At 40.4% G+C, this 21,333-nt stretch overlaps 2 protein-coding genes across 2 annotated transcripts in view; one reads left to right on the forward strand and one right to left on the reverse strand.

Moving 5' to 3' along the window:
* metap1 (methionyl aminopeptidase 1) overlaps positions 1-1,369 on the reverse strand; it is a 22,434-nt gene extending 21,065 nt beyond the window's left edge. The window contains exons 1-2 of the mRNA XM_030081736.1: positions 1,075-1,369; positions 592-868 (exon numbers count right to left, since the gene is read on the reverse strand). Coding sequence (XP_029937596.1) covers positions 592-705 — 114 coding nt within the window. The 5' untranslated portion in view covers positions 706-868; positions 1,075-1,369. The remainder of the gene's footprint in view (positions 1-591; positions 869-1,074) is intronic.
* On the forward strand, positions 699-10,818 carry eif4eb (eukaryotic translation initiation factor 4eb). Its single transcript, XM_030081740.1, has 7 exons — positions 699-857; positions 2,488-2,591; positions 7,273-7,368; positions 7,512-7,575; positions 8,374-8,487; positions 9,708-9,847; positions 9,947-10,818. Exons 1-7 carry the CDS (start codon positions 840-842, stop codon positions 10,059-10,061), a joined length of 651 nt encoding a protein of 216 aa, XP_029937600.1. The 5' UTR covers positions 699-839; the 3' UTR covers positions 10,062-10,818.
* The last annotated feature ends 10,515 nt before the right edge of the window (positions 10,819-21,333 follow it).

A 21,333-nucleotide genomic window follows, 5' to 3' on the forward strand; every position in this document is an offset into this window, starting at 1 on the left:
GTATGTACGCTTGTCAATAAGCAAAGAGATGAGAAAATGGCAGATTTTTTAAACAGAGTTTGGTCCGGCAGTCTGCACACACGGGTGTGAAGTCAAACATCGTGGCACCCCAAATGACCTGTCACTCTAAAATAACTTTGTAACACGTTTCAGCTAAACTGCGGTCACATTCGGTCAAGTCGACTGCAACGAAACATTAAAATGTCACTTCAAAGTGACAGGTTTAGTACAACACATTGCATTTCTGTTCGAGTGCTGGAGAGGGAACTTCAGATTTATTACTCTGGCCAATAACGTTAACTTAGCTAACACTTGCTTTAGCTGACCAAGCAACACTTAAGAAGCGCCGGCCTAATGTTACAAAAAAGCATCCATTACCGCCACTTACTGCATTATTCAACCCTAGACACTTCTATAGTCACAAGAAAGCAGTGTCTATTCTTAACAGTTAACTTAGGTTACCAGGGTTTTACCAAGCACCTACACATGGCTAGCTAGCTGGACAGTTAGCTGCCTCGTGATGAAACACAGGGCCCCGGTGTGTTGTTACAACCGACATTCAAACTGAACGAGCCGGGAGAGCGACAGTACCTGCGAGCAGAAGTAGGAGCCCTGGATACCAAGCTTGATACAAGTGGGACATTGAAGTTTGGCTTCCTTGCTGCAGCCTTCTGTTTCACACTCCCTTGCCTCGGTACTCGCCATGCCTTCGTCTCTAGGAGGGGTGGAGTCGTGGAGGAGCAGCCACCAGCCGCCTCCCTGCGCATGTGCACAGCGGGGCCGTCACGTTGAACAGCTCGGTCCAATGAGCACCAGCTCTCCAAACACAGATTTGTAAGATGGCGACCGCCGAACCGGTGAGCACTTTCTGTAAAGAACATAGTAAAACATTTGCCTTGTCTGTTGTTTTTACTTACAGCATGAGGTAACGGGCAAACTTTTTATACAACTTTGACATAGCTCATTAAATGAAAAATATGTCGTCAGGAGTATACGTGTTGTTGTGATTTCGTCTCAAGTTTTTCCTGTGTGCCACGACCCTAAGCACAAAAAGAGGAATGCTTGTGTGGATACCTCCAAAGTTAGCTGACGTTAGCGCTAGTCACGGTGGTCTAGAGACGTGCTGTTTTCCCTTATGAGGGGAGAAGCCTTATCCCCAAACTTCATTCACTATTCTGGCAGTTTGAACCGTTTATCAGTAAAGGCGCACACCTTTCAGGGTAACTGTTAATTCAAGACTTTTTAACGAATCACTGCGATGTTGTTGTAAATTCGGCATGTGGGACAATTCTCCAAGTTGCACTTTACTTCAGTAAAATCTAAACTTTGGAGCTCTCTGGAGTTAGTGTTAGTCACCATCCGTGATGTACGTTGTATGTTACAGTTAGCTAAGCGTGTCAAAGTAAGAGGCGAAGCAGCTCAAAAAGTTAAAATTATACCGAAGACAAGCTCTTTAGTGTATGGAGTGTATGCCGAATTCAAGGGTGGCTGCTAACAATTCTCAAAAGCATTTACGCTACATATACACAAATCCCGCTTTGCCTAGTTGACGAAATGCGCCAATTATCTGCCAGATTCTTTAAATGTAGGCGTGATGTTTTCTTGATAGGAGTGAACTACATGTACCGGGGCTAGCTGTGGTCTGAGCTAATAAAGTTAACACTAGCTAATGCTTACGGCTGGCACTCGACTCAGCCAGCCTCTGCGGTGAGATGTGTAACAGCTGGTGTTCATATCTTGTTTCATAAGCGAATGGTATCGTTGCGGAATTCAAGTAACGATATGTGCAAATACAAGTTTACCAAGGGCGCTGTGAATCTTGTTAAGCTTGCAAATAAGCTCTGGAGTAGATAATCACGTGAAGTCACCTAAATAACGTTACACTCCCCGATTTAGTCCGTTTGGCTGTAAACTTTTCACTTGTAGTCACTATGGCAGCGATGAAGCTAGCAAGCTTAACACAGTTCACCCTCCTGTTACTTTCATATTTACTAACATTTTTTTTATCAATTAGAGTCGATTTGACGCCAGACAATTAAACTTCTAGAAAGATATTGCAAAAAAATCAAATGCTAGCTAAGTTTATGCGTGAGGTACTTAATGTACCTTGTTAACTATCTAAATCCCTTATCTCTTTAAAGCAAACATAACCTCCCCCACTCAGCCCCCTTATAAATGAAAGATGGTGTGGGAGGCATGTTTTTCCTCTCCCAGATATCATATGAACTGGGCTGCTTCTTGCACTACTACAGGTGTGGTTATGTTAGGCAAAAGTACAGGGAAGATTTTTGGAGATTGTAAATGGCATGTTATAGCTCCTCGGTGTCATCCAAAACAACTAAAATGCTTTAATGCTGGAGATAACGTTGATTTATCATGCATAGCAAAAGTCTCACCCCTCATTTACATTTAAATTCAAAGATGCCAAACTTGATTCCCAATATCTTGTAACACTGCTGCCATACCTCTTTGCTCCTTCTTCTTCAGGAGACCAGCCCAAGTCCAACCCAGCGTGACGAAGATGCAGCTGAGGAGACTGGACAGGAGATAGTGAGCCCAGAGGCCTATATCAAACACCCGCTCCAGAACAGGTCAGGGTCTTTCGTAGGTACAGTATACACTGTGGGGCAGAGAGATACTTGTGGCTTTTATCTATTGCAGCAATGGAATTGAGAAACATTTGAGATTCCCTGGCCGATGCTCCAGAAAGCAGAGTCAATAGAGCAAGGCTGTCAAACTCAATCTTTAAAAGCACCATATTAAAAAATCACAACCCACTGGAGGGCCAGACAATGCCTATTTTATTGAAGTTTTGACCCCAAGTGGTGATTCTTTGGATAAAAATATTTCCTGTTTAAAAAAAAAAAAAAAAAAAATCATACACAACTGTACATGAAACTTTCATCCCCCCAAAAATATCTCTCTATAAAACAAATCAAGGATATCTAAAATCAGACTCATAAGAGTGGAAAATGGCATGAAAAGAGCTCACTGCATCATTGTATTTGCAAGCCTACCCTGTTTTTTTTTTTTAATTACAAATATTTTCATCACATGGAATCAAAAATAAACAGATAACTGATATTTTACTGAAGATAAATCTACTGTGATATGTTTTTACTCTTACGTGCACATCACACATGTTAATCCAACTACAAATAAAACAAATATTTCATCTAAACCACATGAGTCATTTGATCAGAATATGCCAAAGTATTTCAAAAGTCAAACATCAAAATATAGGCAGGTTGACTTGTGATTACAAATAAATAAATAAATAAATAACCTCACAGTTGTCTTGAACAGCCATTTTCACTGCTCACTTTTCATTTTGACATTGCTTTTGGCTGGTTTTAGCTAGCTAGACAGTAAATGTTAATGTGCTCCTCAGGATGAAGCGCGGTCATGCACATGTTTTGTGGTATTGATAGTGCAGGATGTTGCAGTGCATGTTGGGGTTTGTAGTATCTGTGTTGTGGGCAATGTGGAACAGGCCAGTATTAATAGAAAATCAAAAGTCATGTCACAGGCTAGATATAATTATACCATGGGTCTGATCTGGCCCCTGACCCTTGAGTTTGACATATGCACACTGGAGAATCAATTGGGTCGGTTATCAAAGGTCATTTTCAGAAGCAGTGGAATCACCTTTGCTTAATAACACCAAAATATCATGTTCTTGTATTTCACTGATTTAATGCAAGATCTATACTATTTTCAAGTAAACAGACATATCAAAATATATTAAAATCAAATCTGAAGTTGTTTCTGTATGTTAAAGCAAAACTTATATTTGGTAGAATGTTGGGTTGTATCAATAACTGTGCACTATATGAGTATATGTACTGTGTGTGCTGTATTTGTGTATACCGTATTTGGTCTTGTAGCACATAAACAAAAACCAACAATGTGGATCATGCCAATATTAAAAAAAGACAAGTCCCTATACCCTTTTTCCTCTACAATTATTTGTCAAAACACTATCAGGTCATTTCTTCCTGGTGCAAAGTTACTATATGGAAGTTTGTTGTGTAGACACTGTGCCGGATGTACTTTCCAATTCAAATAGGAACACAACAAGGAAAGTACTGTTTAATTTTCTCACAAAATGGGTACCACAACTTTTTTTTTTTTAATTGGCATAATTAGTTTCAATGGTATTTATGTGCTAAAAGTGTTACTTGTGGAGCTGTACAACTATAGAACCCAACACACCACCAAAGTTCAATTTTTCCTTAAAAATGCAAAACTTCTCATCAGTAGCATGCTCGTTAACACTCAAGTTGAACTCCTGTTCTGCAGTTAACAGATAGGCTAACATTTTAAGTTTATTTCCATGGCACCTTGAGGCTCTTTGATTTAAAACACAAAGAATCAAAAGTAAATTTCCAACTCCAGTCAGGCTTTAGCATTTTGCTGTTCGGCAGCGATCAGTGTTGTGGCTAGCGATTTCCATGCCATAGAGACACACGCACAGCTAAAATTAGACTAGGCTGATCATAGGTGATGCAAGGAATATAGCAATGCAACATCTAGGTGTGTTCACAACATACTCAAGCTTTGTGTTTACATGTTACATGCATGTGTGTAGAGCCCTGTGCAAGGTTATAAACCCCTTACCACAAGGGGGTAGCATAGTCTCTAGTCTGGAACAAATGACTGCAGGACTGCATTTTCCTACATTCTCAATCATCACCAAAAGAAAAGGCTGAAAAGAAGATGGATTTTGCCTTCATGGAACTTGAAAGAAGTGAGGCATTTCCAGTATTTTTGGAAGTCACTGTCATAATCTGACATTGTCTTGCTCATCTTAGTATCAGTAAGAGCCACTATAGTCACACTGCTGGCTTTCACTGATCTGCTTATCAACTGAGATTGGTCAGGAGGCATGGACAGCTGGTTCCAAGTTGGCACTGATGGTTGTTAGTGTAATTTTAAACCTGGAATGGCTACAAATAGCCGCTACTATGTCGCGGTTATTTGTTCTTTTGTGATATTTTTTTTTATTATTTTTTGGGTAATATTTTTTCAGGTGAATGTGCTTAGGTTTCAAAGGACTAAACATTTTACATAATTGAAAACCCTTGCTGTAAACAATGTAAATGAACCCTAAATAACATTTCATTTTATGGCACAGAGGGCAGAATTGAACAGTTTGCTGTCTTCCATGTGTGGGCGAAAAACAACCTTGGTAACAGTTAATGTTGGAAGACAAATAACACCAGTCACTGTGTTCACCTTTTCAAATTGTTTTCAACATGGAGTGAATCCTTGTGTACTCCACAAGAAGGGCTCAGCTGCAGCCTGCAGGTTAGAGAAGCATGCTTGTATTTGGCAGGTTGAAATCTCCAGACCTCATAGGGAAAGTGAATGACCCCGCATTCACTGTTTATATGCCCTGGTGGAGGTGAGGTGCCCTGTTCACTTAGTGTCTACCTGTGGCAGACTGGTTGTACTGGGCAGCTGCCAGGTGTGCATGTGCAGCATTGTATGAATGTAAAGCAGAGCTCGGTGGAAAACAGCATGCACTGTCATCGGCTTACCATAAAAATGGGTGACTTGTTCAGTCATTGGGTACAGTGCAGGAATGGAATGACCCTTCCTCCACACAAGTGAATGGGCCGGCACACAGAGATGTGAAAGGGCGATGTGAAGTGGCCATTCACTAAAAACAATGGGTTCTGTGTTCATGAAGAGGAAGCCGAACAAATTACAAAAATGTCTGTGCACAGCACACAGCAACATGTCAAAATGCTCAAACTGATGACGCTGTCACTCCTTTCTCCCCAATAAACCACATTTCTTTTTCAGATAGATTATGGGTGGTTATGTCAGCCACTAACAACACTATCAACATGTGAGCGAGGCCCTTAATATAAGTGCTTCGAGGTTGATCACAACTGAAATTCCATCTAAGATTGATGTGATGGGAGATGTTATTGAACTAGCAACTAATATGGTTTTATGAATCAAAGGCATTTGAAATGTTGCACATGAAGTATATCAGCTTGATATATCACAAAACAAATGCCAGCCAAATATGAGCATGGAAATTATGTTTTATGGGTGGCTTTTGGCGTGGTGGGTAGCACTGTCACCGTACAGCAGGGAGGATGTAAACTGCCACAGTCCAAAGACATGTTGGTCAGTTGGAGTGGAGAAGCTAAAGTGCCCAGAGGTATGAGTGTGACTGATTGTACGTCTGCTTGTGTTAGCCCTGCGACTGACTGGATTCCTGTCAGGTTGTTTTCCTGCCTTGTGCCCAATATGCTAGGATAGACTCCAGCCTCTGTGACCCTGAAGAGGAATAAGCTGGTAAAATGATGAATGGGACGGAAAGGGTCAAATGGAAAAGCAAACAAACAAAAGGGAAGTTAAACAAAAAGTCCCTCTCTAAACAGAAAAGTGACATTAAAATTGTCGATTTGAGGTCTGAAACACTTGGACTTTGCTGTTAATGGCAAGTTGCAGGAATAATTCACCACCTGGCTTTAAAGTCACATCCAACCTTGATATACACTGGCAAGGGAGAGCATTCAAAGCCATCATGTCTTTCATGCTTTGTTGTGTAGAGTTAATTTAAAATTGTATTTGTCAACAATTTATATACAATAGCCTTTTTGCAAACTTCATTTCAATGAACTTGAAGCTGCAGGACAGAAAATTGAATGAATTTTATGTTCTTGAGTTTTCTCTGGCCTGCAACTTTGATTACATCCAAATGGAGTTTTACAAAATAACTGCCATAGCTAGATTGGTATTTAATTTGAATACATTGATTTGATTACTGGTGTTATGTTAAAGGAGACAAGGAAAATAACATCCACAGAAGCTGTTTTTTGTCAGCTTCTGTAGTGTGCAAACCCTTTCTTTTTCTGCCTTTGATATGATTTGGGTTTGTGTTCTCACTCAAACAAGCTCCCCTCCACCACCCACAGCCTCCATCAGGCTAGCTGCTTGAATTACAATACCACAGTTTAAACAGTCACACTGTGTTACTTTAATTATTCTTCCACGTAAAAGCTTACGATGGTTGTGGAGCTATAAGAAGATTCAACATTGAACGAGTATGACGCCGCCTCACAATTAATTGAATCACAAGAGTGACAGGGTGTGATTTACTGAACAGTTTATCTGTCAGCTGCCCCTGCTGCATCCATACGGTCCTCATTAGCTCTGGTGCTCATGGGCTTTTGGTTACTTTTACTTACCAAGTGTTTAATTAGGGGCTTGTTAACTTTATGCAAATCCCTTTTCTGTTTTACCCAACAGATGGTCTCTCTGGTTCTTCAAGAATGACAAGAGCAAAACATGGCAGGCCAACCTGCGACTCATCTCTAAATTTGACACAGTTGAAGATTTCTGGGCGTAAGAAGCAATAAATCTGTATTTGTTTGTTTTCCTAAAATTCCATAGAGTGAATGATGCAGTAACATTTCATTACCAATATACCTCATTTTTTGTAATGCTATAAGACACCCAACATTGTTGTCCTGCTCTCTTTATTTCAGCCTCTACAACCATATTCAGTTGTCAAGCAACCTCATGTCAGGCTGTGATTACTCTCTTTTTAAGGTAAGTTTAAATGATTTTCTCTTCTTTGGAAATATTCATGAAATATGACTTAAATATTACACAAAATACAGAATAGATTAAACTTGCATTGTCTAACTTTGGCCTGTCAGGTTTTCTCTGATGGCAGGGTGGATATTTTCGATATCACATTCTAGTATCCACACCTCTATATTTAAAAGAAACCACATTGTGTAAGAGGCACCAATTTAAAATTGGCATCTGATTGGCTGTTAGACCCTGAGAAGGCTGTTTCTAGACATTTCATTCCCTGTTGTTGCAGGTGAAATGTGTTGGCTTTTAGTATTGAAGCTTTGTCACATTTTCTCCAGTGGTAGTTGAATTATATTTGTTTCTTTTCATTTTACCTAATTGGCTGGAAACCATCACGCAACACTGTCATATTGCGTATGTATGAACCCGATTGCACCAGTGTGTCCCATGGGAAGATTGACCCAGGTTTCACTGCATGGAAACATGGACTGGAAAATAAAGTATTAATGAGTTGCCACTGCAAGACAATGTAGAGAGGCAGAGGCAAAATTGTAAAGCTGACCTGTTAAGCTGTCAAATACAGTTGCCATATGTCTTTATTATAGGAAAGATGTTAAATTTTTCACACTGACATGCTACTCAACTTTACAAGAATTCACGTTTGCGTATCTCAAGTAATTTGGCTGAACCTTGACCAATATCCAAGCTTTTCGTAAGCACTGCTGATGTTTGCCCAGTGTGTTATTTGGACCTGGTTATCAATATGAAGATTGTGGCCACAGTTTTTAACGACTCTCAACTGTTCAGGATGGCATCGAGCCCATGTGGGAGGATGAAAGAAATAAGCGTGGTGGACGCTGGCTGATCACACTTAACAAGCAACAGAGAAGATTAGACCTGGACCGCTTCTGGCTGGAAACGGTAACACTGGCTGTAGTTGCTGTTCACGATGTCCTCTTCAGTGTTCGGCTTGGTACATAAAAAGAAAGTAAAACTCTTTCTCTTTCTCACTTTCTTCAAAAGTAATAAATGCTCTTATTGCTCTCTCGAGTCAGTAATGTCACCCCACTGTTCTATGATGTTTGTTGCACCACAGAAATGAAAATGGAGAACTGCATCCTCTCTTATGATGATCAGGAAAAGCAGGCAGTGGCATACCACCATTTATTTATGTATCTGTGCATTTTGAGTGTCAGAAGAAATGTAAACAAAGTAAATGAAACAAAGGTGAAAACGGTTACAAACATGTCCTGTGGTTCAGTGTGTGGCTGCTGTAGTGGCCATCTCAGTGGTTAAAATTAGGAAACAAACAGAGTTATGCTTAATGTTAACCCTTGAGATGGTGTGGCTCAGGAAGTAAAGCAGCTGTCTGGGAGTCAGAGGGTTCCTGGTTCAATCCCCAGCTCGTCCAGAGAGTGGGCCAAAGCATCTTTGAGCAAGATACTGAAATCCCTAACTGCTGCTGATGGGCAGCTTGGCAGCTTGCATGGCAGTCTGTGTGAATCAGTGTGTGAATGGGTGAATGTGAGGCAGACATAAAAAGCCTTGGTGAGTGGGCTACAAATGCAGTCTATTTACCATTTGGATAATTCTTTCTCTCTTGAGGCCTTGGAGACAATATGGATATAGTGCAGTGATACACTCTTACTTTATCACTTTATCAGTTCCACCTGTCCAGTCTAATGCAGTTCAGTTCAACAGCTCTGCCATAAACTCTACCTTTTAACAAAGTTTATAATGTTCATGTTTGTGTTGACATTATGGAGAAAGTGTAAATTTAATTCTATGTTTATTATTTAGGTTGTAGTTTGCAGAGGTCTTGTACTGGAGTACGCTACATTGAGAGGTGTTTCTATTTTTTGTCCTCCCTATTTATATACATGAGGGGGACAGAATATTAGAAACCCCTTAATAAAATGCAGTCCATGAGCTCAATGCCAAACATAGAATTGAATGAACACCTCTATTACTGTTACAAAAAGAAAACCTCAGCATTATTGGTATCATAAAAGGAAGCTTTATGGCAGAACAGTTGTACTGGATTGTATTAGGCTGTGCAGGTGGACCTAATAAAGTGGCCACTGGGTGTATTTCAAATCGCACTTTGTCACAGCTGCTTCACTCTTGTATTCCCTCATCAGCTCTTGTGCTTAGTCGGAGAGGCCTTTGACGACTACAGCGATGAGGTGTGTGGAGCTGTGGTCAACATCCGCACAAAAGGAGATAAAATAGCGGTGTGGACATCAGACTATGAGAATCGGGAAGCTGTAACGCACATAGGGTGAGTCACTTCTTCAGGGTCAGCTGGAGGAACCTGAAAACAGTTCACATATGGGTGGTATCATGCTGTCCTTATGGTTTCAATCGTGTGTGTCAACAGGAGAGTTTACAAGGAGCGCCTGGGGATCCCCATGAAGATGACTATTGGCTACCAGTCTCATGCAGACACAGCCACCAAAAGCGGCTCAACCACCAAGAACAAATTTGTTGTCTGAGAAATGCCCCACGTGCCTTCGTCAGTTTTCTGGTCTCTATATTTTCTCGGTGCATATGTTTACTTTGCTGCAGAGACTGTGCGTTATGCAATCTGGAAAGAACCCATTTCAAGACTACATACCAAAAAATGGCCATAACCTGCCTGAGACTTAAACCACAAGGAAAATCCACCGGAAAATGGATGACCATACATCTTCCAAAACACTAATGATGACAGGTATTAATAATAGCAGAGGAGGTAAAGTGTGCCACGTGCTCTTATAAAGAAATTATGTTGATTTTTTTTTTTTTTTTTTTAATGGCAGGGAATATTGAAATGCAAAAAATGTATATTTCTCACCCCTTTTCTACAGCATGATTGGTTTGCTGTAATCCTTAATGATATTAAACCCTTTTAATTTATTGTATCAATTTGCCTGCATATTATTAGATTTTTAGACTTTTGTTTTATGCTTATTTGCCTTGAAACATTGCACGTAATCAACTTTTTCAGAGCCTTTCATGACTCAGATATTCATTTGAGTGTTAATATAATTAAAAAAAATGGTTTTGCAATTCAGTTGTAGCTGTTATAGTGTGGAATACTTTTTTTGCAGCCTGTAATTTGTACATTCCTGTGTCAGAAATGATTCAATATTTCACTTGCAATGATAGTTTACTGCAGGGTATCAATTTAGTAGTGACTGCATTTTATCTGCATTGCAATGGAAAGGAACACAAATGAGGAAATCTCCAAATAAACTTTTTGTGACTTGAGCTGACTTTTCCTCAGCTCATTTTAGAGCCAGAACCTCCAGAACAAAGGCGAGGTACAACATCAAATAGTTTTCTGTGCCTGAAGATAGTTGAATCATGACAGTTTTCTCTCTGCTCTCTCCTCCATTATTTCCTCCCCTCTGCCTGAATAAGAATACTAAAGGTGACAGGACCACCCACTCTCTTTAGACAAAGAAGAAGAAAAAAAATCTCCATTCATTAGAAGACAGAAAACATTCTTCATCCTATTTGTGTCTTCATCCAACATGTCTGTGTTGAAGAATTTACAAGGATACAGTGGGGATTTCAAAGGGTTTTTATCCATCAGGAATATTCGGTTGACATTTTAACAGTGTTGGTGCAAGGTAAAGGGCATCTGCAGCACCCATTCCTTGCATGAAAGCTCCTCTGAGTCAGTAAAATGAGAGCAGACACAAGCTATACCATCAGTTGGTGTGACATGCATCAGAAACCCCTGTCCTCCTAAACACACAAAAAAAAATTCACATATTAAATATGTTGTTTATGAAACCCCACTCCAAGACTCCATTTGTCCCACAGATCACCTTAATGTCCTGCAAAAGTCTACCTCAGCTTTTGCTTGATTTCACAGTAGATATAACATTTCTGAGCCAGATGTTATCTTACATCATTCTGGGATCCCTTAAAATGAATTTTGAAAGAAAATGTTACCCCGGGTCCTGTCAGTCTTCAGTTCATCGTCACCAGAGCAACTTCACAAATGTCACTTGAACTTTAGAGATGTGATCGGCCTACACTCTCGGATTTTTTTTTTTTTTTTTCGACTTTTCCAGAAAGGCAAACATTCTACAGCCTTACACTCCTTAACCTGCCGAAGTCACCCAGTGCTTGTAGGCTTTTCATCAGGTCCTTATTGAGCTGCTCATGTCTCCCATGGCTGTAGTAGTGACCTTTGAACAGCAGCTGATGGCTGACATGTAAAATCAGTTGGAAGACAACATCCACCAGCAAATGGTGGGAGAGAGGGAACATTCTGCACCAATGAATGCCTCTTCTAATAATCATTCAAAACAAATCAAGCTGTATTAAAAATGACATAAGCTTCTCTTTCATTTCAGTCATGCCTCAACACGGCAATACTTAAAACTTGCTACATCACACTAATATAGTATGTTGGCAAACTTAAACACAAGTTAACAATAATTGGTTTTAACTATTGCATAATCAAATGATGTGAACATCCCAGCCCACTCATGCAGTATATATGCAGAAAACCTAAATTAACCACACTCTATAGTCTTACCACTGTACCTAACATTGCCAACGTAATGAAACAGTCTTATGAAATAAACTCCCGTAAAGCATAGTGAACTGCAATACATTTGAAATAGCAAAAATACAAGAAAATTATAAGTAAAACACTAAGAAAATAGCAAAACAGCCTATGTAGTGCCACACTATTCAGAACAATTACCAACTGCACACTCTTGTTACAACCTCATGTAGTCTCATCTAATACACACAGACACTTAAAATACATTATTCATAATGAAAACTCAAGTACACTTTATTACCACCCATCCACAGCCTCATTACATTTCAGCACCAGCAAAATAAACCAGATGGCATCCAGTAGAACACATACCACCACAGACACAATGCAAACAGCAATACAAGCCAGTGCCACTTCACATTTCCACCAAAACTCCTAATAAAGTCACAATCATTTTTTAATGCCCCATTAAGCAGCTGTTTTCTCTGCAGGAAATGCACAGATTTTTATGACTCGCGAAAACTGACATGAGACAGGTTGAAATATCATGGCACTCACCAGCACTGTATTGTGTTTTGTAAAAGATGAGCAGGGTGCAGTATGTCTGAATCTGAAATGAGCTCTCTGGCTGTGTCTCCACCTGCCATTAAAATGCATCTTTGGTGATCCAATCACAAGTGGACATCTCTCTGTTCACACCTGGCGTTAAGATGCGACTACATGCACCTCGCCTCCCCACTTGTGATCAGATCTCACTTTCCCGCTCTATATGCAAATAAACACTTATCATTTCCATCCTTCATCCTTGTTGTTTTTTAGTTGGGTAGAGAGAGAGAGGTTTATTGTCATATGCACAGTAAAACAGATGGTTTCACCAGTCAGTCATATTCCTAATTTGCTAGTCCTCCCTCTACGCAGAAAGAAAAAAGTAAAAATAAAATGGCATTTAACAGGCACCAGGTATCTAGCAAAAGGAGACATCCTTGCTGACTCCAGCCTCATTTCAATGTGCTGTCAATTACTTAAGACATTAAGGTTTTTCACATGTGTAAATTATTACAGGCTGGGCCTGATCACGTTGGCTCAGGCTCAGATTATTTAATTATTCCAGTCTCCGCTGCGGTGGAGAAATCAACCTGAACCTGACGTTGATCTTGAATGTGCAGGTGGGTGGGGGCTCTCCCACTGTCATGGCTCTGATGTGTCAGAAATTACAGACTAGATTAAAAATAAAGACATCTAAACCCAGTGGCTGGTTAATCAAGCACACATCGTGTCGCTTGTAGTATCTCTGTAATATTCTTATAGTAACTCAGTTGCATCTAGGGTTAGAGAGAATGTGTTTAGTGCTGTGGCACAAAATTCAAGAACAGCATGTTGTTACTACATATTTTAGAACCCCCCTCAAATTTCTCAAATCATGTTTTTAGGGGAGCTCATATCTTATTAGAGGGAGCCGAGACCCCCCCTCGGCTCCCCTGTAGTACCCAAGCTGTTTTATAGCCGACCTGCACTTCAGTTTGCATTTGGCCCATCAGCTGCAGTTCAGCTGCTGGCCAGAGTCAGGTAAGGTTTTCTATTGGAAAAGTGACGGCCTGGTCCAGAGCATAAAGACAGAGCATGTCAGGTGAGTGGGCGGTCCTTCAATGCGTCCTGGGACACGTGTGTTTACACTTCAAATGCGATGGTCTGGGACAAAAGCATCCCAGGCCACCTCAAGACCCACTGAGGACGCATTGGGTGCTGTTCACACCTGAGTCACCTGATCAGATCACGCAGGACAGATGTGAATGCCAGGTGGGAAAGTGGCCCCTTTTCCACCATGTTGTTTGATTGGATTAATAGTGGAAGATTTTTCTTGTGGTGAGAATCCCCATGATGAACCAAGTTTTCTGCAAAGCCACTCATAACTTGCTGAGAACACTTCGCTAACACAAAAACAAAACCCTTGTCCGGCTCCTCTGGCGGAGATAATGAGATTACGAATAAGATTTTCTGCTCTCTCAGTCATGGTGTTATCCAAGACCATAAATTAATGACATGTAACATCCCTCTACTACAAAACCTTTGCCTTCTCAGTTGCTAAATGAGAAGTGTTGTCTGTATCCATTAGTGTCAAAATGTACCGCTTGTTAGACTGTTTGCCAACACAGCATGGAGCCAGCGCTGAGTGAGATTTCCCTTGCGGTTTGATTTGTTCATGAATTTGAACAGAAAATCTATCAACACAGGAAAGAAATGGATTTTTAAAAAAAAAAAAAAAAATGTTAGATTACAAAAAAACAGGTTTGTGTGCATACCAAATTCACAAGCAATTGCAAATTACAATACAGTGTCTTTTTAGGTCTTGCGAAAATTAAGAAAAGCAGCCTCCTGTTGTGTTTTGTTTGTGCAGACAGGGCAGCGACCTGGTCAGTTTATGGGGTCGCAGACTAACCTTCACAGCGATGAATGTGATTAATGTGAGGAATTGAAGTGGGCAGATTTTCAGTCTCTACTTGGCCTCTGAAACCTCAAGGCCACTTTGCTTTCCAGTCAGACCGCTTCGTCTAGCTCCGAAACTCCAATGCAAGACAACTTGTCAGAGCGGTGTGATGAAAGGATGCAATCTCGCGTGGTGGGGGAGGGCATAAAATGAATAGTTTCTTACCTTGCAGTCGCCTTTATCATGTGGGATCTAAAGCGATCGCATACCAGAGCCAAAACATCAAATATTATCACTGTCCAAATATTTATGGAGCTTCCTTGTTTTGAGGCTGCTGTGGATCACTCTGTTCACTCTGCGGCCCCGGGCGGGTTTTAATAGGTAATGATTTCAATCTTGTCCATCAGTTTACACTGGAGGGAGCTGCAGCCTCATTTAACTTTGAACCATGAATTTAAACAGGCAGTTGTTGTGAGACTATTAGCCAGTCCAGGAATGGATTTGTTTACAGCCTGAAGTCTGCAGCCTACAGGCTTTCATCTTAAAAGGCATTGATTGAGAGCTCTGCCTTGTCTGGATTACACTTCTGCCTTGTCTGACTGTCTGCTTATTTCCTATTTTGAGCTTTGACAGTGGCGATTCACAAATCAGAAAAAAAAAAAAAAAAAAAATCCCACTCGGGAAGCAACAATAATCCTAAAAATTTATAGTGCACGGGTGCAAACGGGACGGTGGGAGTTTAAGACAATCTGCACAATGAATTATAGTCTAAATGTTAAAACGTCAAACAAGAAATGAAAACGTCAGCTTTTATGAGACTCCGATGTCGTACATCAGCGCTGTCTCCTGCACCGTTTCTCTGTGAAATATAATGTATGGAAACGGTCCTGTCACAAGCGGGATTAGTGATTTCAGATCAAACACACGCGTGTCATGTTTGCTGTACGCGCCCAGCAGCCTTAATTAAGACATTAAAACTTGTAATACTCTTAGAAATACGTGATCTAAGCCACGGTCATTTGCGGTGCCTGATTCTTTATCAGCTCACCGCTCCATTTAATGCGCACTGTATGAACTGTGAAGACGTCTGATCAGTCTCCCAGCGGCCTATTCAGGCTTTCATTTCTATGTCTCCAGTGTGGAGATCAATGGCAGGATTTGTTAACCCAGATTAAATGAATGGAGGAAGTAATCAGAGAGGCAGTTAGCCTACTTTGTGGGCTTGTGATCCCCCAGTGTATGGATTACATTTAAAGCCTGGACACATACAGCAAACATAGCAGCAGATCCCAAGAGGTACGATCACCGTGTGTGATACAAAACACAAACATGCAGTATATTAAAAAGGCTTAAGCAAATGTCATCAGAGAACACAGAGGGTATTTGCGCCTGATATGAAGCCTTCAGTATTCCAATGTGTGAGACGTAACATTTCCCTGCACTCTGTCTCTGTCTCAGCCGGCAGAATCGATCCAAATTAGAACAAGTCCAAAACGCTGCAGCCAGACTCCCTGACAGCAGCGGCGTATTATCCCCATCGCAGGTGCGCTACACCGGCTACAGGATTGATTCTGACATTGTATTGATCAGTTTTAAGGCACATCTTGGACTAGCACCTAGTTACCACATGCATCTTAGCTTTCAGACCCTCTGTGAGGTCCTCAGGCAAACTGCAAGGCCAGTGCAGCATCCTGGGCTTTGGAGCAGCGTGCACGCTCGGTGTCCTTCACAGCTCATTAAGGCCCGCTTAAAAACAAAATTGAACTTTGGTTGTATAGTTACCTGGGTGGAGTCCAAGTGCTGGTGAAAGATCCTCATTAGTTGCTTCGTGCTCCCCTGGGCTGCTAATCCACAATGCTGGATTTCTATCTCTCCATTCACTTCCATAGCAAAACAGCTCCTGAAGTAACACCTGTAGCACATAAATGAACCCAAAAAAGGCAGCTTATCAGAAACAAGAACTGATACCTTTTTTTTTTTTTTTGCAGTGTAAGTACAATTATTTGTGAAAGCACCCTCAGCTTGTTTCCTCCTGGTGCAAGGTTACTATGTGGACGTTTCTTACAGACACTTCCTGTTGGATCTACTTTCCAGTACAAATAGGAAAATAACAGGAAAAGAGCCATTTAATTCCCTCAAAAAATAGGTACAGCAACATGCAGCTTTATGCATGCACAAAGTTCAATTTTGCTTCAAACAAACTGAAAAACACACATCTCCATATCCAAGAACAGCTGAAAGAGGGTATATTATATTTGATGCATTTTTGTGGTTTTTGTTGGGTTATTTCAAATATTTATTTTATTTAGTTACTTAGTAGGGTAGTCAGTGCGGTTGTTAGTGTGTATGCATTTAATTTACATGACAATGCTACTGTTACTGTTTGGTTTTCATATTTTCTGCTTTGTTATTCTCATACTTTGAATCTCCATCATGTACAGACTAGAATACCTGCCATCCCAGGGTTGGGTGGATGGTAGGTGTGGGGGGTGAGGGGTGTGTATGGGATAATGTTTGGGGAGAAATTTTAGCAGGAAAACCAAGTGATACAGTTTGTGATATATTTCCATGCATTAAATCAGCAGTTTACTGTCTTGCTTCATCAAGAGGGGCCACAGCAGCACTGCAGTATGTTGCTCAGATGTGAAATACAATATATAATTACCAGTTTTGAGGTACATTCAACTTATGATTATCAGTGACCCCCCGACACTGGAAAAAATGCGCTGACAGATTCCAGGCAAGACGAGTGAATTCTCTCTCCAGAAAAGCAGTGCTAGGAACAGTGAAGAGAGGATACTCAGCCTGCCAGGTCTGTGGTGGATACACTCAGCATCTATACGCCTGAGGGGGAAAACGTATACATGACCTTGGCGTTGATTAACACAGTGATTAGCTTCGTTAAAGGCAGCGGTTTTCAATCCCGGTCCTCAGGAAGCAGAGTGCTGCAGCTTGTGTAGCCTACTAGCTTGTTAATTACATTCACCTTGCACCCAATGTGTGAAACAGTCTGTGATTATATGGCGAGGATGAAAACCAGCAGGAGGCTGAGGGCTGAGGACCACTGCTTTAAAATAATCAAAGTTTTTCTTTCTTTCTTTCTTTCTTGCTTTCTTTCCTTCCCCGTGTCCTGTCCTGCAAACAAAGCACAATCAGACCTCTTATTTCTCCTCCTGATACTTTCCTCCTGTACTATTTGCATGCTGCACAAAGATGCTGTGTATAGAAAGTACATTTTTATTAGCTTCAGACCCAGACTGAGGATGCTGCTTTTGACTGTCTCACTGTTGTTGTTTTTTTTTTTCTTTTTCATTTTTTTTCTGCCTTCTTGTTTTGCCTCCAACTCTGAGGCTCTACCATTATTAAGACAGGCAGGCTGCATGATGGCAGAATGTTATATGTTAATAAGGCAGGCGGAATGCTCTATATTTATGTTGTTATGGTTACCTGGCTTCAAGAGATTAATTGTCTGCTGCTTTATATACTTGCCCTATATATAAAAAATCCTCTCATGGCGTGCAGTGGGATAATGGAAAGGGAGATATTAATTAGATGTTCTTTTTCGCTTTATTTGGTATATTGTTAAGGCCATGTTTTTTTGCCTTCTCGCTGACCTTTGATATATGAAATACTCTCCTGTGTCACACTCAGTTACTAACTACTGGCCGACTCATTTCTTCCTATTGAGCAGACCAAATCTAGTTTATCACGTCCCTGATGTCGTCTCGTTTTTCACTCGCACTTAAATTTCTGTGTGTACCAGATGAATAACTCTCAAACAGATATAGGGCAGACCACGGACAGTCATAAAACTTTGTTTTTCCCAATAAATCAAAAACAATTTACACTCAAACAGCCAGTTTTGCGATATTATAAACATCAATGTTTCAGCTGCTGAAATGATGTATTTAAGTGGTTTTATGAAGTATGGCAGGGTTGCAAAATTGGTTTAAATACAGTCACTTCACCATTCCAGCCAACGCAATGCATGGGGGTGGTTGTAACATGTCTAAAATAATCATAATTAATCAATCAAATATTCAAAATGAAAGCATTCATGTTATTGTGACTATTTCTGTTTTGTAATGATAGCCATTTTTCACACTACATGACAAAAAAAGAGTTGAAACCGTCAAATTTTACTACAAGAAATTATTAAATGGGTCAAAGACACAACTGTGAATATATGAATGAATATGCTGATTACAGTATGATTTTAAAAAATGACCACGTGTCAACACTTTTTTCTGATTGTGTGCAGCCCGCTGTGAAAAAACAGTTGGAAGCATAACGTTCAGATCCGTCTAAAGCCTGAGCTTTTTCTCACAGGGATAATTTTACATTCGTTTACCTTGCTATTTGAAACTTAGGTAACATTTCCTATGTACCATGGCTATGTTTGATATGAACATCTGGCGCTGTGTAGGCCGCCTTTAAAATATAAATGCATGAGTACTTTGGATGGTTGCAACAAGGCATCACAACTGTCCCAGTATCAGGTTTTCACCTCATGTGAACTGGCCTGACTGCTCAGTTGACACGTTAGTCATTTCTATTTTTACCTTACAGCAAAAGCAATTTTAATAATACTTTAATAATACTTGTTTGGATTCCTAGACAGTTCATCTCAGGACAGTATAAAAAAAAAAACACATCCGATAGAAAGTAAAATTTTTACCTCAAGAAGAAAAAAACACTGTCTCTGGGAATTTCAAATGTGGCTCCTTTGTTGTAAGCAAGAAGACAATCTAACTGAGCATGTGCACAGTGTGTGTAGTCACTCTAGTTGCTGCTAAAAATGATGTTTGCTGGGCATCATTCATTTTGGAAAAGAACAGTCTGTGTGATGAACTCATTCTCAAAACAGGAAAGGAGTTAACGGGTAACTTTCTCTAGCAACCCTAATAAGCCTAAAGGCTTCCTGATTCTGATCAAAAGAAATCTCAGTTTCAATCTTGAAGCCTCAGGCTTATGGAGTGAAGGGGATTCTTTTATGTGAGTAAAAGACTAAATGACACAAAATTATTTTTGCCTCTTTATACACTGTCACCCTCCACTTCTTCAATCAAATTCTAATTTGCTGGACCCCGTTTTAATTCATGTAGATTTCAACTGATTTTAGCCTTCCATTAAGTCAACCACCCATGATGTCAACTATATTGTTAAAATATATCATTCAAGCAAATACACTTCATATGTTATTTTCCAATTGTTCTTTAGTAATGCTTTCTCATGATAACCCAGTGTAGCCCTCTAGATGGCCCTTTAATGCATCCTTCACAGCAAAATAAACATCATTTAACCTACATCAGGAAGTTTAGGAATATACTGCCCAGTTAGAAATCAACCCACAAACCTAAAGACAAAGAATTTGAATAGTCTCAGAGAGAGGCTGAACACCAAAGTTAAGGAAATATCCTCTCAATAACAAACTCTGAAGACAGGCAGAAAAATGTTGCCATCTCTCATTACAGAAAACATCTGTCATTATGCAGATGATATTTTACTTTATCTCCCTGATGCAGCACTGGCATGCCTCCAGTACAGAAACATTCTCACCAATTTGGCTTTTTTTTTCTTTATAACATAAACTCATCAAATTCTACCTACCTTAATGTTATTATCTGCCATTTGTAGAAACCTTATATTATCTCACCTTTCAGTTTTGTTTAAGTCAATTGCTTTAAATGCTTGGCTATACAAATTAGACCGATCCCTCTTCCCCAGTCCCTTTTACTGTTGGGCATAACATTAACTCAATTCTTTCTACAATTAAAAGAGGTCTCAACAACGGGTCACCACTGCAGGTTAGCTTTAATGGTCATCAGTGGCGGTTCTGCCCATGTTGCCGCCCTGGGCGAAATTACTGCCTTGCGCCCTATCGTTCTAGCCCTGCGCGCGTGCGAAAACTTCCAAGCTATAACGGCCGCTACCGGTGCCCCTCTGGCGGCTAGACGCGCCCCTCCCAGAGCAGGGGCGCCAACACCTGCACAAATACCGTTTTTGGAAAAATACTTTTTATATGGACAAAATCTTGTTTGCATAAAAAAAAAGCCACCGGTCAGCATCAGGCGGGCCGGTCGCGGCACCAGCTTGATGCCTACAGGTGCCGCGCCCACCCGGTCAGGTCTGCCGGATCTGACAGGTGAGCAGCACACACATACTGCCATCCTCTCATTATAAATCAACTTTTGTTCATATGCGGCTGCAGCAGCACAACGGACAGTGACACAGACAACATGGTTGATTATTGACTGCGCAATGCGGCCATTCGCCGGTAATTGCAGCATCAGGCGAGCCTACCTACTGGTTTATATGCAAGCACAATACATGTGTATTTGCTTAGACCCCAATATTAGACGAGGGCGTTTTTTCAGGGCATTTTCAATGGAAAAAATATTGTCTTATATTCAGATGAATACGGTAATAGAAAACTGCTTTGCAGTGAGGATGATTTTTTTTTTTTTTTTTTTACTCTCATGCCGCCCCCCACGTGACATGAATATATGCCGCCCCGGGCGGCTGCCCGCTTCGCCCGTGCCTAAAACCGCTACTGATGGTCATGCTAATGTCATAAATATTTTCTTTTCATTTCTTCCTGTAACTTTTTAAGGATCTTGATTCTTCATGTAGGGACTTGACATGAAATTGTAAATGCACCAGAATTTTTTTTTTTTTTTTTGCCAGAGTATATAGTGGCCTTTGCTTTTCTTTTTTCAATTTCTCAGTGGACCAAACATTGTATTTATGTCTTTTTATATCTATAACTACCAAGGCTCTTGTTCCTTTCAATATCTCAACGATACCTATTCCACTCCAGGTCCATCTTTTTTTT

The sequence above is a fragment of the Myripristis murdjan genome, chromosome 22 (genome assembly GCF_902150065.1).
Source record: "Myripristis murdjan chromosome 22, fMyrMur1.1, whole genome shotgun sequence".
In the NCBI taxonomy this organism is placed as follows: Eukaryota; Metazoa; Chordata; class Actinopteri; order Holocentriformes; family Holocentridae; genus Myripristis; species Myripristis murdjan.

Bases quoted from the DNA above. Each gene is read 5' to 3' on its own strand.
- eif4eb (XM_030081740.1), top strand. The intron at 2,592-7,272 runs GTCAGGGTCTTT...TTTACCCAACAG, and splicing joins AAACACCCGCTCCAGAACAG to ATGGTCTCTCTGGTTCTTCA. The intron at 8,488-9,707 runs GTAACACTGGCT...TTCCCTCATCAG, and splicing joins ACCGCTTCTGGCTGGAAACG to CTCTTGTGCTTAGTCGGAGA.